At 34.6% G+C, this 17,478-nt stretch overlaps 2 protein-coding genes across 5 annotated transcripts in view; both read right to left on the reverse strand.

Moving 5' to 3' along the window:
- Window positions 1–10,989, reverse strand: part of LOC114933091 (dual specificity calcium/calmodulin-dependent 3',5'-cyclic nucleotide phosphodiesterase 1) — a 99,596-nt gene extending 88,607 nt beyond the window's left edge. Inside the window, exons 1-2 of one of the 4 annotated variants that reach the window (XM_029305545.2) lie at window positions 10,737–10,989; window positions 8,860–9,151 (exon numbers count right to left, since the gene is read on the reverse strand). In XM_029305545.2, coding sequence (XP_029161378.1) covers window positions 8,860–8,956 — 97 coding nt within the window. In that variant the 5' untranslated portion in view covers window positions 8,957–9,151; window positions 10,737–10,989. Of the gene's footprint in view, window positions 1–1,734; window positions 2,012–8,859; window positions 9,152–10,322; window positions 10,464–10,736 lie in introns of those variants that run through there. The other 3 variants (XM_029305544.2, XM_029305547.2, XM_085484100.1) reach the window with 3 other exon arrangements.
- Window positions 10,990–12,905: 1,916 nt separating this feature from the next.
- On the reverse strand, window positions 12,906–17,215 carry Zip88E (Zinc/iron regulated transporter-related protein 88E). Its single transcript, XM_029305532.2, has 4 exons — window positions 16,554–17,215; window positions 14,335–14,683; window positions 13,782–13,949; window positions 12,906–13,659 (listed from the first exon to the last, which is right to left on the reverse strand). The coding sequence occupies exons 1-4, from the start codon at window positions 16,907–16,909 to the stop codon at window positions 13,450–13,452; spliced, it is 1,083 nt and encodes a 360-aa protein (XP_029161365.1). The 5' UTR covers window positions 16,910–17,215; the 3' UTR covers window positions 12,906–13,449.
- Between the last annotated feature and the right edge of the window lie 263 nt (window positions 17,216–17,478).

Here is a 17,478-nt window from a genome sequence, read left to right on the forward strand (position 1 = left end):
AAGTAATTTTTGAAAAATATTGAAAAATATTTGTAGATTATTTTTGCCCAACATAATTTAATGTCAGTTGAAATTGTCGGGTCAAATGACAAAATAAACCATCGTATATATTATAAGCATCAAAAAGACTGCACAAAAGTTAATGTTTTAATTTTATATCACGTCGAGGAAAATTATTAATGTGTTGGTATTTGGTTCGGCATTTCTCTGAATGCCTATAGGAGTTGGGAAACAGTTCCGAATCATTAAAAGAAAGCTGGGAAGGGCAGGTCAAATTGGAATTTGCCCGAAGGAATGGTTTTTATACGATGAAAATGGAAAATACTCGTGATTGAAAATGTGTTTGTAGTACCTTTCCGGCAAAAGGTTGTAAAAAGAATCATGTAGCCACTCGAGAAATACATATATAATTTTCGCCACTTTTATATCCAACATTTTCGTTGAAATTTATAAAAGTGTGTCTATACTTTAAAAGTCGATTTTCGTTACATGATATTAACACGCTTTTCCATGGATTTAATATAGAGAAACAAATAAATTGTTATATTCGAGAATTATATATTAGAACTGATGGCAAATGCAGAAAGAAGATAATCGCTTTAGGATCTAAGGCGCGCAACTAGAATTTTCGTTTAAAATCGAGTCTGCTTGAAAAATTAAAGATGATATAATTCGTCTAAATGGAAGAAAATAAAATTGGATTAAGCAACGAAAAATGACACGTGGGCTCTTAACAATTGACAAATTTTTTTTACAATTGACAAGCAATTCTCTCATATATATATATATATATATATATATATATATAATAATGCAATCCTCTTACAGACATATCTATCGTCAACCATTCATTTCACTTAAAACGTGCAGTTCTGGAAATGTTACAAAACGAAGATTTGTAAACAGCTAAAAGCGTGAAACGCATATTAATTAGACAAAGTCATGCGGAAATGTTGGGAAATTATAAGCGTTTTTAAATTTTCAAGAAATAATCTACAATTTTTTAACTAAAATTACTAAATAAAAATTCTCTCTAAAAATCAATGAAATACGAATTAACGACTATTATCCAAAATAGATTAATTATTTCACTAAAGTGTGCTAGATAGAAACAAATTTTCTCCGCGGCTATCGAAACTGTTTCTCGTTTGAGATCATATGCTATAACCGGATTCAGAGCATTACGATAAAAGAGAAAAGCGTGATCAAGTGTCGAAGAGCAAATTACAAGTACAAAGTTGCAAAGGATGAGTAAAATTGACGATTCTCTCTCGGACACACACACGAGATACGGGACTTGAAAGAAAAACCATTCATGATCGACATTTTCATTTTCTCGACGTGTAATTTGTCGAATCGAGAATAATGAGGGTAAAAAATGGTAAAAGAAAAAGAGACCGAGGAAGATGAAGAAGAAAAGAACAATAAAACACAAGAGTCACAGGTTTTGTTCCTTTTTCACTCGATGAAACAGTGAGTTTACGTCCACCCCGGGATAGAAGGAAGAAGGGTAAGGCGAGTAAAAGGGGAGAAATAGTGGGGAGAGAAAAAAAGCGCGAGTACACTCCGCACACGCGGCTACACGCAGGCAGAAAGCGGGGGTGACGAGGCGAGGTAAGGGGTTGAAGCTCATCGAACGCGCGCGAACGATGTGAGATGACGTGTTCGCAGGGTTGCAGAACGGTGCCGTGTCCTGAGGATGAGAGAGAAAGAGAGTGCGATGGGACCACACACTAGAACAGCCCTTACGACTGCGACGTTCCGAGCCGGATAGATAGATGCACTTCGGCGGACGCTGGGCTACTGACGGCCCCGTGAGAGTGAGCGAACCGGCGGCGCGCCGACTGACGACGACGATGACGACGACGAATCCCGCGAAAATCTGATATGCGTGCGCAACAGCGGAATGCGCGAATCTCTCGCTTTCTTCAAAGATCAAGGGTTGCATGGACCGTCCGTCGAGATTCTCGCGGGAAAAGGAATAGGGGGACGTTTTTTCCAGAGCGCCGGAAGCGAACTGTACCCCGGTAGTCTCCCTTTTTGCAGCTACCCCGAGAGTGGAGGAATATAGAGGCTAAATATAAAGGGACGCGGAGTGGGCGAGGGTCGATTTAATTCGTTGATGATGCGTGCATCACGGATACGAAAGATGGTGTATACCTAATATAGCAAAATCAGAAGGGGGATGATACAAACTATTAGATAAATGACAACGTGATCATTTGCTAATGGTAACTATTTTTTAAATATAAATGTTTAGTTACATTTTATAAAAAAGCATTGAATCGCACGTAGTTCATTTACCTAAAAATCTTAATTGTCTCGTGTGATGCAACAAGGTAAAGATAGATAATACGTGGAACGAAGTCTAGGGCTTAAAATAATATAAGTAAACGTGAGAGGAATGGCAATCTATGATGTAAAAATAACAAATGATATAATCAACTATCGAAGAATGAACCGAGTATTTCAGGTCAAGAAGAAAGTACGAAGAGAAGCCTCTTGGATCAAAATAACATTGGGAGAAAATTGCGTTAACTTTTGAAGGAAAGGATGATTAGCATAACAAGCACAAAGTTTCTGACATTTCTTTTTTTCCTTCTTTCAATGCATTTTCGATATATGTATTTTCGCGTCTACACATATACAAAACTTTCAAAATTCTCCTCGCTATCCAGTCATAGCCTAGCAATTTTTATTCGCGAAAAATACAACACAATTTCCACTCGTTGATAATTTGGAAAAATATAACGGATCTTTGTATTTCAATTAAAAAGAAACGTTGATTATCTTTAAATGAAACACAATCTGATCTATCATGAAAATTAAAATCGTGTTTATTCTATCGAAAGGTGTCGCGTAGAATAAACCATCCATCGTCGCTGTCATGCTTCGTTGAAGACACAGTTTTCGCGATAAAATAACGCTTTTGCGAGTTTGCGTGTCAACATGATCGGAAGCGTTTTAACATAATTTAGTTTCGCGCGTGCGCGAATTATATTCGTCTCGTTCTCAGCGTTCACGGATTTCAGGGTCTAGAGTTGTCTCTCTTTCCCACAACAAGTGTAAGCCGAAGACTTCGAGCGTTAAAATCAGCAGGATAGGAAGAAATACAGAGAGGGTGACAGCCACAGGGACCCTAGATATTAATACGTATACGGTGTCGGTTCACTTTGTCGAGCAGCGACGTGTAAGATCAGCTCTGCCGGAGAGATACGCTCTCCGCTGATACTTTGTCCTCGTTGCAAGGTGAAATGCTAACTAAAGGGGATGTTTTAATGGCAAAGATAATAATATGCCCGGTCGCGATAGAGCTATTCCTAGACCGATACACTCTCCTATTGTACGCGTCATTTGGTATCTACGATACTTGATCCGAAGAAGAAAGCACTCTCTCTTTCTCTCTCTCTCTTTTTCTATTATCGCAATTTTGTTGATAAACCCCCGTATAAAGCTACAAATAAATTAAACATGTACAATATGTACGCCTATTCAAATACCTAATAAAAGATATTTTAGATGTCAACAATTTTGATTGCTCAATGTATATCTATATTTTTTCCAACATTTCGATATCTCTATTAAATCTAAATTAAAATGCAAAAAAAATAACAGCATATATGTAAAAATATTTGTATTTTATTTTCAGAAATTCTCTTCTTCATTTAAATCAGTTATAACATTTTTTGAAATTTAGAATATGTATTTCAGTGTAATTTTTATTATTAATGTTTAAAAATTATGCACAGCATATTTAAGATTTATATGAAATTTGTGGAGAATTTCTACAATCTTTTACAATTAGATTTTCACGAATTAGCAACCGTAATTGAACGATAATAAGCGTGACGAATGGGATTCATTGAATGTGAAAGAAACGTTTGTGTTTTACGTAATAAAACGATATTTCATCCACCTCGGGGCGAGTGATATCGACACATCTGACGTAGCGCATATTATATGTACAAGATCGATATTTGAGCGATTCCTTGGCTACTTAAATATAAACGAACGTTTATTTGCTTTTGTTTTTACAAAATTCACAAAACTATCATACGCCTCATAAATATCGCGCTTCTGAAAAAGACTGAGATTGATGCGCGTCTGTAAATATAAAAACTGCATATAAAAAGTCGCAGTGAAACAGGTTGAGAAGCTATCTATTACACGTAACACATACACAACATAACATTGTATATATATAGCATTACTTTTTGCACATATATATATATATATATTGTATACTTTTTTAGTGATCAAAGCTATATTCATATCGCAAGACACGACTCTTTAAAGGCCTCTTTAGACTATCTATAATTTACGATAAAATTCAACACAGAATTCTATTTATAATTTTATATACGCTACACGTTTCAACGTATATATGTGTATCCTGATATATATACATATATATATATATATATATTGATTTGTGTGTATCTTAAGTATTGTTTCCTGCATTACACCAAATAAAATTTATAAATAATATTATATTATGTCTTGAATTTTATCGCAAGTTATAAATCGTTTAACGAGAGAGAAAAATTATAAAGGATTCAAATAAGAAATAAATGCGCAAAAATGTAAAACAATTTGCGTTGAATTTCGAATATTTCAATAAATTTTGTGTCCAAAAGACAACATTTCTATACATATCGATGACGTCAGAAATTGCCCTGACACACGTATTACATTGCATACCCTAATTATTCGATCTACGATACATTATCAGTTCATTGAATCTCAAAGAACTTCTTTTCGTCGTACTTTTAATCGGCTTTCACTCTCTCGTCTCCTCCCCTTTCTCTCTCTGTCTCTCTCTCTCTCTCTCTCTCTTTCTCTGTCGAGTTCATTTTGCACCACAAAATGGCGAAAACATTAAAATTAAAATGGATGTTTGTGAAAAAGCGATTATGATTTTTTAAGGAAAACTATACGAAAATGTATCTAAAATCTAAAACAATAAATTAACAATTTGCAGCACAATGGATAAAGAGAACGTGTATATACAAATGAATCATTTTCTTTGTCGAGCACGATACGATTATCCCGACCAGGTATCTCTGTTTTCGACGCTGTACAATTAATATCCCGCGAGATCGAGCAAAGTGCTTTTAACCAGCTTTCTACGACAGTAGATATATGACATTTTTCAAAACGCAGAGAAAATTTACGGAAGAAAGGAAGGAAGCAGCAGGCACTTAGTGTCGGAATAATAAACTCATATATCATTAAGGGGAAAGTGAGGGATTAGGGATCATTAAGGGATCCTATTACTGCTGGCAGTTTATGTCAAAATCACGGATACGCGCAGAACGAAACTATACGTATATATGATTATTATGAGAGAAAAAAAAAGATAAGCCGACCAGATATCTCGCGCATTAAATTCCTATGAATAGTATACTATTATATATATTATATATATTATATATATTATTATTATATACATAATTATATATATTATATTATTATATATATATTCCTCTTATGACGGTAAAAAGACGGTCATCCAAACACCGAGAGATTCATGTCGAAAAAAATACGGACGTAAAATATCTATCATTCTCAACTGATCCTTAAATAGGGACGTTGTAAGAAAGAAAGGTTGGAGAAAGAAGATTACGCAAATGCGATATTATTTCATCATTATACTAAAAGCATGATTTAAATATCTGCTAATCCACAGTAATTTATATACAAATGTTTTACATGAAAAAAACTTAAACTTTAAAGAAAATTTACTTGAAAACATTGACTTATCTACTAATTGTTATTTAAATAAATCGGTATGTAATCGGTATTGATACAAGTGACAAATTTTTGATCAGCGATTCATCCCTCAACGTCCATCAACTAGAAATTGATGTATACTAAAAGCATAGGTTCAGAACCATCATGATGATGAAAGTATGACGAAAACGGATTGTGGCCAAATGGATTCTGACTGAGTTGGCGTGTGTTTAGAGAAATTCCGAGTACTTTCTCGGAAAGTAGGACGGGCAGCAAAATTAGCGGAAACTGCACAACGCATCACCGGCGATGACAATTTAATATCAGAAGTTTGACAATTTGATATCGAACGAGAAGAGTAACCGTTCACCGCAACTGATGAAAACTGAAAAGCCAAATAACACACATGTGATTGGAGATAGATCGCGGCATTTATTATAACAAAGAGAGAGAGAGAGAGAGGAGGAGGAGAGAACGATTGAACGCCATAAGAATCGTTCATTATTCTGCCCTATATTGAATTCCTGCAAACCGATTAGCAAATACCTTTCAGCGCCTGGTTCTCTTTCGTCATCCCTCGCCTTTTCATCTCTTCGATCATTTTCGTGCGACCTCCCTTTCTTCTTCCCTCCTCCTCTCTCACTCTCTCTCTCTCTCTCTCTCTTTTTCTTTTCATTGTCATTTCGGATTCTCCGCCTTCGTTCAACGTTTTGTACCGAGATATTAGAGTCTGAGTGAGAACCTCGAAGGATCCGATCGAAGAACGCCTTCATTGGTATTCCTAATAGCGAGAAAGGATGTCGGGTTAACATCGTTTAAAAGCACAGGCTGTCGCCCATTAATGCACCCGGTAGCTCTCCGACAAATCTCATCAACGATTCTATTTTGGATCCCATAAGCGACGGCATCGAACAGAAGCGCTCGACGAGTCGGCAAGTTTCGCGTCAACAAGCAAATAACGGAAACACAGCGTGCGGGCATAATTTCCGGGATCGAAACTTGCGCTAAAAACACGCAAAATTTCATTCCCACATAGTACCTGAATATATATAGGATTTAGCTATACCATAGACTATAGAATATCGCGCAAATGGAAAAAATCAAACAACATGGATATTTCACGCGTGAAATATGATATTTCGATATAATTTGACCAAAAATGTATACATTGAAAATTCGCAGTAATCCGCAGTAATCCGAATTAAAGAAAGAAAAAGAGATCGAGATTTTTTGTTAGAAAAATTAAACGTAATACTATAGTCTCAATATCAACTGATTTTTATGATATATTTATAATAATTTTTATGTTCCAAAGTAGATTATTCTTTTTAAATTGAATAAATGTAATAATTAATTATCAATTTGTAGAACGAAAAAATCGTTACCGTGAAGATGTTGTGCTATATACTTGTAGACCGGTATTCATATTATATGAATTTAAGATCGTCTTAAGTGTGTCTTAGATCAACTTGAAATCCCATTAAACTAATCAAAAAATCGTTACCGCAAAGATACTATATTACTATACAATCGTCTTAAGTGTTAGTTTAAGTCGATTTAAAATCCCATTAAACTAATCAAACAGCCGCATAGCATCTCAAGACCGTACTTAAGACGATCTTAAATATATGATTATCGATCATAAGCTCTAAATATATATCTCTTGTTACACAAATATGTTACATAAATAATGCACAAGTTAAAAAAAGAATAATATTCATTAATTTCTCAAGCTTGTTTTCCTCAAACTTCTCGACAGATTTACTCTTCGATTATATATGTATATTTTTTCGTGAATTAGAAATTATAAATAACGAGTTTTATTATAGGAAACACAAGATCGGTGTCAAGTACTCAAGATATTCGCATATACTTGAAATACAACAGCATACGGCTTTTCATTGACCATAGTAAATTCCGTATCATCTGGGACCACAACTTATCCATGGGCAAACTCTGTTCTCTGTAGCGGTGTTCTCTAACATTAATCGAATCGCGCACTAATCTCGCCGCAGAGTAAATCGGTGAGCGGAGTCGAGACGAAGGTAACCGGTAAACCGGTCAGCAGAAGTTAGTTACAAGGTAAATACTGCTGTAACGCTTAATTGCCGTCATAACTCGAGACAACTTAACCCTCGCCGCGGGGGATATGATCCGAGACAACCACTTGGATGAGAGTCAATCTAACTCTCGATCAATAAACAATTTTTCCAGAATGAAAACAAAACAGTTTATATATTCTTCTGTATATATTTGAAAAAATGTATTTTTTTTTCATATGCGCTTATTTGCATTTCTTCCACTCTGCGTTTTCTACATTAGAAAAATATCATATATAGTTTGTAATACGATGATCTAATAAATATAGTAATATATGAGAAAGAATTGATTTAATAGAGATAATTATATAATGTAATTATTATTTGTGTTGTGTGTGTGTATGTGTGTGTGTGTGTGAAAGTAATAACTTTATATTATAATATTACGCAAAAAACAAAATAAATGTCGTATGTTTTTTTCATATTAATGTTTATAAACGTGACAGCAATGACAAATCAGTTTGCAATTTTATATTATATTTTCACACAATGCGATAAAATTATTAAAAAACATTTGTTAATATTAGAACATTCCATTTAACGTAAGCGAAAGAATAATGAAATAAAACATTGCATGACAATATTTGCTTCAAGTACAGAATCACTACCTACTATCCATAGATTATGAAATAAGGATTTTACGAGAAAAGTGCTCGCAGCAATTTTCGTCATAAATTTCTCTCCAAAATTAAGCTTACTAACGTAAAATGTACTTTAATCAGTTAATCAGCTTTAGTTATATGTAGTTCAAAAAATATGGTATCGTATATGTATTTTATTTCATAAAAGATTTTTTTGTTGCGAATATATCTCATATTCTTGTTTGTGTATTTGAAAAACAAAAACTATCAAAACAAAAGATCCACAAATATTTTATATATTTTCTATAGAAGCGAATAAACGCGTTGCCCGATCGAGATCGTTGTCGATCACATGAAAGATCGAGATCAAAAAAAGCATCGCGATATTGCGCGGGTCATGATAAATAAACAAATTGCATGTATAATGAATGATGGAATTCACTCACCGGTTGCCACACCTGCGCTACCGCCTGGCCAAATCCGCCAGCTGTTCCATCGACGCCAACTCCTCGGTGATTTTTGGCACCGATTCAGCTCCTCCATCCAGGTAACACTCACACACGATACGCGAACGAGAAGACAACGCGACTAATTACGATCGCGTTAACGTAACAATCTTTCGTGCGTTATGCGTCTCTTAAAACTTGTTCACCATCCTCTATTTTTTTCAGCGTTAATGCTAGAAACGCTTGATGTTTCGCACGTTGGCTGTCTCACCTTCACCCGTGCATTTTATTTCTAGAAAAATATACGAAAATAATATATATGAGAATAAAATACGCTTGGAATAAACGAAATTATAATTTATCGTTATCCGTGTATACATATAATTTGCTGTGCAATGTGCTGCGATAATCATCCGGTAAATTGTTGAACAATTTTATATTTAACATATACTATGCGTAAAATGAAATAATGCGTATATGGGAATTTATTCGTGAATATTTTCTATGATTTTGTCATATTCGTATATGCAAATTAATTTGTGCAAAATGCAAAGTATAAAGTTCGCTGTTATAATTTAATTTCATGAATTTTTAAAAATTGTTCTTTTGAAATGTAATCGTTTCTTTCACGGTTTATAATATCCGTATATTCATATTCGTCCATAAAATATTTTTTGAGAAAATAGATTAAAATATATTAAAATGAAAAAGAGATACAAGAGAGAGAGAGAGGAAGATATTTGCTGTTTCGACAAAGTCGCAAACTCGTGAATTAGATTCGGTTGAATTCATTCGATATACGGTTAACATATGTACTATATATTCGAAACGGGCACGATTAGAAGATCAAATAAAGCGCGTTTATTTACGATCAGTAATGGTAATAGCGATGTCCGTTTTGCAGCACGATCAGCGTGACACGATATACTCGGGATAAGTAAATAACGCGAGATATAGATGCGAGGGATGTTTCGACAGATAACGCGCACGTTCGTGATTGCGAAAACGCGATTAAATTGCCGATTGCGCATACGTATATTCTAATTATTGCAAACGTCACGATCGACATTCATCCGACACCGCAATCACTGGCAATAATTATTAGCGCGCGCCGCTCGTTTTTCGACGAAACGAGAAAAGAATGAACTCGCTGATGCGAGTTCTCGACATGCAAATTGCGCGCAAAACCGGAAAATGGTGGATCGATATATGCCAAACTTGATGCAACTTACTTTTCTCTTTTTCTCTCTTTCATTATATTGATATATCAATAATTAGATTAGTTTGTTATCTCGTGATATGATTATTCAATTGCTTTAACAATCGCGAGTTAAACAAATGGTGTAATTGAACAATTAATTGGCTCGAAATATACTGTAACCTGTTCAAAACATATCAAGACATGTACATAATCGAAACACAAACTTGGAAAATTGAGAAGATATTGATAATTATGACAGTACCTCAGTCATTTTACTCACACACACTTCCACGACTGATTCGACATACACGGAATCACTTCCGACGAATAAAAATTGCACGAAACACGGAGCGATAGCACTGAGCGACTACAAAGCGGTGCGACACGCAACACTTCAAGCGAGATAAAGAGATACAAAGATGGCGGATGGCGGTCTCGCGCGGCAACATGCGCGTTGTACTTCGATATTCGAGCGATCGAATATCGAAAATCGAATATCGAAAATCGCAGTAAGCGTGCAGCAAACGTCAAGCGTCTTGCACAATTATATATGTATTATGTATACGAGAATACGAGATTATAATATATAATTATATCCAAATAACGGTAATAATAATAATTATTATTATTATATTAAATTATTATTATCCTATGAGATTATTTAATTATTATATACCTGTGATCTCTCCACGAGAAGTGATGCGATGTGACTCGGAATAGATAGATAATTCGCGATCCACTTTTTCAAGTCGTTCATCAATATGATAGAAATGCAAATGTCAATTGGAAAATCGAGAAAATAATAATACTTTTGTCATCTGGCACTTTAATTCGACACTTTTGCGACTGATTTGACACGCGCGGATCATTCGGAACGGATAAAAATCGCGTGAAACACGGAGTGGCATCGTCGCGCGACGACCAAGTGGCGCGACATGACGCCGAGAGAGAGAGAGAGAGAGAGAGAGAGAGAGAGAGAAACAAAGATGGCGGTCTCGCGCCAACATGCGCGCTGAACTTCACGGCGTAGATATAAAATAAAGCGTCCGTCGCACACTCTCGAGCCTCATAAATATCGAAAGGACTAAGTATACTACCTAAGATGACCTCGACGAGAAGACTGATGACGAACATTGACGTCCTCCAACGCGTGACACCCTATACATATACGTGGGTGTCGGTGCACATGTCACGTATAAAGCTGCACGATTCGGTGATAAACTACTTTTTGTTCGCGAGACACGAGATTGCTTTGACATTTAAAAGAAGAAAAAGATTAATCGTGAAATTGCTGAAAGAAGCGTGCACTTTCGAAATCCGTCTTTCTTTCTTATTCCGCCGCGAGCTGAGTTTTTTTGTTTCCAGCAGCAGTCAAGTCCATTCTATTTGTCGAAATTACGTCTGTTCGGCCAAGGGCGCGAGGGAGAAAAGTAGGCTATCGACGACGGGTTTCATGAAATTTCATCCAAGTTTCTTATTCTATGCGGATCGTAAGAAAAAGAGAGAAAGGGGAGGGTTCGTGTCGCGTTAGCTAACGCTCCGTCGACTTTAAATTTTCTAATAAAAGAACGAGACTCTTTTATCTCGCGTCTACCCGTACGTTACACCAAGGAACGCTGAAACGCGATATGCTGTATGTATATAGTAGACGTCAATAGTGATCTTGATCTAATCTTCGTACGCCATATCGATCATCGGGAGCATCCACCTTCCATACGTAGCCGTAAAATGCGCGCCGCTATATAAGCAAAATAATTGTAATAATAACTACGTTTTGCTTGCTATTTATATATTATACAGGGTGTCTGATATAAGGTGTTACACCATAAAAAATATACAAGTAGAGCTTGTTCTTGGGAGACAATTTTTTCTCAACAAAAATATTGAGACATCAATAATTTTCGAGTTATAAGCGATTGAAAATAAAAGGTTTTTCGCAAATTAAGCCTTGTGGGAATAAAATATTAACAAAACCACATTCTCCAGTTAATTTCAAGTAGAGTTTACTTTAATCAAATTTTAATTCAAGATTTAGTTATAAAGATACACGATGGCAAAAATTGGGAATATGCAAAAAATGCTGGCCTCGCTCTCGACATTTTTGCTGAGGAAAAATCATCTGCAAATAACAAGATCTACTTGTATATTTTCGGTGTGACACTTTATGTCAGACACTGTATATTTGCGCATTTAACATACGGTGTAATATATTTTATCGAAAGCGATTAGAGACAAATTTATATATTTCATTCGCGCTACATGTTTTATACTACAAGGATTATATTTACTAAAGATTTCAAATGCATGTGCCCTTTTAAAGCTGCTCGTTATATCCGAGTAATTCGCTAATGGAGCGAGTCCATTCCCGGAATTGCTGGTTTATGCAGCGGAGAAACTTGAAGAATGAACGCATATGATGACAGAGCTTATAAGTTTTTTTTCTCCATTTGTGGCAAATTCGATGAGAGCTTAAGCCATTTCTGTCTTAAACAGTTCCGCGTAATTAACTCTCACGGCGTGAGATTAATTTCGCTTTCGCGAAAAACCACGATGCCGAAGAATACGGCTTCGCGACGATAATTTTCACAAAAACGTTCCGCGAATATGAGCCATTCACGGCAGACTGAAAATTGTATGGACCAGAAGAAAAAGAACTTTTTTAAAACGTAGTTTTGTATCATTTCATATATAGGGATAAAAGAGGAAAGTATTCGCGGCCTACTAAAACTGTCAAAGAGTCGACGATAAAACATTATTGAAAAACATTCATTACTACTTCATTAAGCACAAATTCTAATCAACGGTAAATCAATAAGAAATTAATTATAAAATAAAATAAAACAGATTTTCTATAACAGAATCTTTATGTGTGCGTATAGATTATTTTTACAAAAGATTTTATATATTACATATATGTGATACAAAAGTTAAAAATCCATCCATTACCATTGCGTTGAGAGAGTTTAATATTTTAATCCTAATTTTGCTTTTATATATTATATACGAAATTAATAAAGTACGCATACAATCTTATATATATCGTTTGTTTTAATACTTAAACTATTTTTTTTATAATTAAACTTACTGTAAGTATAACAAATACATCAATATAAACTGCATTATAGTTTTAAATATTTTGTACAATATTCCTTTTAATTACATAAAAAAAGTGTCAAACACTTAATTGACAACGTAATGTTTTGGCGTAACTCTTATCTGAATATACATATATCACATACATACAGCTTTGTCAAATTATATACATACCTATGTATATATTATAATTAGTAAATTAATTCAAAATAATTCGATTTCAAATATTTGTGATTTATTTTAAAGAATCTTATATTTAATTTAATTTAAAATTTAATATAATATAATCACAGAGTTCACTCACCTACATAGTTGTTAAGAAGAAAAATAACAATAAATCCAGCAAATACCGAAATAAATTGCAAAATACTTGCAAATCTGCGCAAACTCTTGTGCCATTTCGCTCTTTCTCTTGGAAGAACTTCACTCACAGTAACATACAATAAAGTTCCGCCTGCCAGACCTTGCAAGATCGGTAATGCTACCTTTGACCAATCTGTATCTACCTGCATGCATTCGAAGCAAATGATTGAATTAGATGTTTTCTACAGATATCGCGACTTTAAAGTTGAGTCAAAGAATAAGAAAAAACTGAAGAACGCGAAAGAATTAAAGAATCTTTTCTCACCTGAAATGTTAGCATGCCAATACCAATTCCGATAACAGATCCAATGGCGAATACGAAAATTACAAATACTAATTTAGGCACAGATTTGCTGACTCCCGCCAATTCCAGTCCCAAGCAGAAACCGACGACAAATTTGTGTGACGCTACGGCTCCGGTTAATAACAAAACCTAAAAGAATATTGGTATATATAACATACAAATATTCCACGAATTAGAGAATATTCTGTATTGTTATATAAATGTTATTATATTCATCTGTTTTAATTTACTTTGTACAGATATATATATATATATATATATATATATATATATATATATATATAATGCATAGAGAACATAATATTTTTTTTCCAGTTTTTTTTCAGTAATTAAATTAAAAATTTAAACTTATTTAAATTTAATTGAAAAGAGAGAATTTAATTGAAAAGAGAGAATTTAATTGAAATATTTTGCTTGATTATTCATCGTATTATTGTATTATTATTGTATCCACAGCGTGGACTCTAAATTAATTTTTTCTCAGAGTTGATTATTTAAATTATATGCAACATGCCTCGGCGATTTGCGTTTGCAGCCCTATCGCTAGTCCTTCGAGGATGGCGTGTACAGTAAGAGCGAGGACGAGACCAGCAAGGCCGGTGTTAGTGTCGGTGTATTGCTCCCCGTGATTTCCATGACACAAAAATGTAGTCTCCTCACCCGACGAAGGGCCGTCGTGTGCGTTGCACCGCGTCGTACCATAGCCGCCAACCGTCCATGTGCTATTGGGGTTGTTGTTACCAAAGGAACTCTGTCGATGATTAAACGACAATCTCGCATCTCCCTCGGATACGTAAACTTTGCTGTCTTGTGTGGCGGCATTGTAGCTGACACCATGGGAATGGTCCCGACAGTTGAAACAACTGAAATTCAAGAGACAAAATTCGATCAAAGAGAAGCAAAATCGAAATTATGCAAAGATATGCGCATTGAAAGCGAGGAAATTTCACTTTATCGTTTGTTCAACCGGCATTTAATCGCTTCTTCTATCATCCAAAATTATTTCACTTTTTACTTGGGAATACTATATTATTTTTTTACATTTTTTAAAGTTGAAAAGATTGTAAAGATATAAAGTTATCGTGCACAAGAGAATTGTATATTGCATTAATATGTATTATTCAAGGATATAAAACTTAAAAATGCAAAGAGGTGAATCTAAGCAAATAATTTAAATACAGATATAAAACATATTGCATTAAGACACTCAAATATGTATATTCGACCTCGATTGTTATTGCGATTGCGAATAGTAAAAAATATTTCAGGGTCAACTTTATATGTTACTATATAGCAACATGGAAAGCTGATATCGAGTCTCGACGTTCAACAATGGTTCAAGTTCAATCATTTTCCACATTCCCTTGTGTGGATATTATTACTAGATAAGCTCACTTTTCACCTTAAGGGAAACTACTCGAGAATCAAGGATAGTTCTTCGAGTGTGCGATTATTTTGCGCGAAAGATTGCTATCGTTTGTACTATCAGAATTTATTTCACCCGATGGAGAACAAAGAAAAGTAACAAAAAAATGTATCTTTCGCCATCATCTCTTTTATATCAAACTTATAATCACCGTTAATTTATCTTTGTGTAAAATTTCCCCTATAATAGTGATGAGAAGACAAATTAAGTTCCTTTGCTTTTCAAAATAAAATTGCGTAATCTTTTACGAAAAAAATCGTGATTTGAAATTCGATAAAATTATTTAGAAGATATTTGATTTATTGTCAGAATAATAAAGAAAAAAATTTATAAACAATACATTATCATATCTGTATATATCTATTATTTCTCTTTATTCTTGCATCAAAATATATATCTATATATAATATATCAAGTTACTTCAATTATTATTAAGAAATTTTTCACACAAAATTCTAAAGCAGCACGCTCTAAATCGCTTTGTAATTTTTATATGATAGTCTCTTTGAAAACTTTAACTTTCACTGTGAACAAACATTGTCTCATCGGTTATCGATGATAACGAATGATCTCTGATACTATCGCAACGTTTTATATTAACGTCGCATCTATAGGAAAAATTTTCGCAGAGACGACAAAAGAAAACCAGATACTATAATAATTATTTTTTTACTATTTTTAATTAAATTATATTTATCTTCGTATTAAATATTAATAGATACAAATTGAAAAAATAAGATAAAGGTTATATATAATTACTTTAACAAAAAGTGTATTACGATTTCGCGTCAATCATTTTTCTCACGGTATAAACGCGCTCCTTCAAGAATATATTATTTGTAAATATATTTTATATATTAAAAAAATATATATATACGGAGTGTCCCAGAACTAGTAGTAAACCTGTTAATAGTAGATTCCTGGAATAATTTAAAGACGATTTTTCCTCAAGAAAAATGTCGAGACATCAATAATTTTCGAGTTATAATAAGCAATTGAAAATATATAAGGGATCTTCCGCAAAGTAAGCCTTGTGGAAATAAAATATTAACAAAATTACATTCTTTTATTAATTTCATGTAGAGTTTACTTTGATAGAATTTTAATTTAAGGCATTATATATATGAAGATACATGATGAAAAAAATTGGGAACATGCAAAAAAATGACGGCCTCCCTCGATATTCTCGCAGAGGAAAAAACGTCTTCAAATGATCTCAGAAACCTGCCATTAACGGGTTTACTATTAATTTTGGAACACCTTGTATATTATAGAAATACTCGTACATCCGAAGCTCTTTGACCTACCCTCGCTCGTGCGTACTCCTATGCCTGGAATCATCGTGAACCTCGGTCGCGCTGCTTAATGAACAGAAATAATGAACGCATTCCTCGACTAGGTAAAGTACGAGGAAGCCGCAGGAGTACACCAGTTCGGCGTGATTCGGCAAGTCCTCACGCACTTCTGGCAATACGTGCAGCATCGAAGTGGCGAAGAGGACTCCGGCGCCGAAGCACAGGGTGCAGGAGAGCAGCAGTTTCCGCTGTAGACGTTGCGCGCGTGAGATGAAGCAAGCGGGAGTGATGCCGACGAAGAAGCTACCGGCGCCGATCAGCACCATCGACGCCAGCTTCGCTTGCACCGCGTTACCAAACATCGCCATAATAGTATTCTTTTTCTTCTTCAGTGCATCACCAGCGATCTCGACGCTACGGAAATTCAGACGTCGAGATTGGTCTCGTTCGACGACAATTTGATATATAGATTCTTTCTCGCGTACTCCACATCGGATGTTTGCCGTCGAGATTCTACCGAGATCTCTCGAGATCTTTGTTTGAGAAGAAACACTCTGAAAAGACGCCGTGCGTCACTATACTGCACGATAATAGACACGCGACGTCTCAAGGCGCGACCCTAATCTTGACGATGATAAAACACAGATAGAGCTCTCTCGAACACTTATTGCTATCACTAGCCACTGTCCATCTACTGGTGAACATTGGAGAAAATTGATTTTATTTCTAATATCTTATGATGCGTGTTTTCTGCTCCGATTTTAGTTTTAATTTATGGTGTGTGATGCGATATACGAAAGAAAGCGCTCGCATTTCAAACCGTTATCTAAATGCAAATTTCAGATAAATCCCAATAATACTGTATTAAATTGGTCATTAAATTCGTTCTTCATATACATATAAATCAATGATACGATGATTGATCAATGAAAAAACT

Source organism: Nylanderia fulva, unplaced genomic scaffold (genome assembly GCF_048542155.1).
Source record: "Nylanderia fulva isolate GAGA-0341 unplaced genomic scaffold, ASM4854215v1 Scaffold29, whole genome shotgun sequence".
Lineage (NCBI taxonomy): Eukaryota > Metazoa > Arthropoda > Insecta > Hymenoptera > Formicidae > Nylanderia > Nylanderia fulva.

What these genes read in the sequence shown, in the direction of transcription:
- Zip88E (XM_029305532.2), bottom strand. Translation starts at nt 16,909, where the DNA reads ATGGCGATGTTTGGTAACGCGGTGCAAGCGAAGCTGGCGTCGATGGTG. An exon ending in AGGAGTACGCACGAGCGAGG is followed by an intron (nt 14,684 to 16,553) that starts GTAGGTCAAAGA and finishes CTTGAATTTCAG; the next exon opens with TTGTTTCAACTGTCGGGACC. An exon ending in TGCAAACGCAAATCGCCGAG is followed by an intron (nt 13,950 to 14,334) that starts GCATGTTGCATA and finishes ATATTCTTTTAG; the next exon opens with GTTTTGTTATTAACCGGAGC.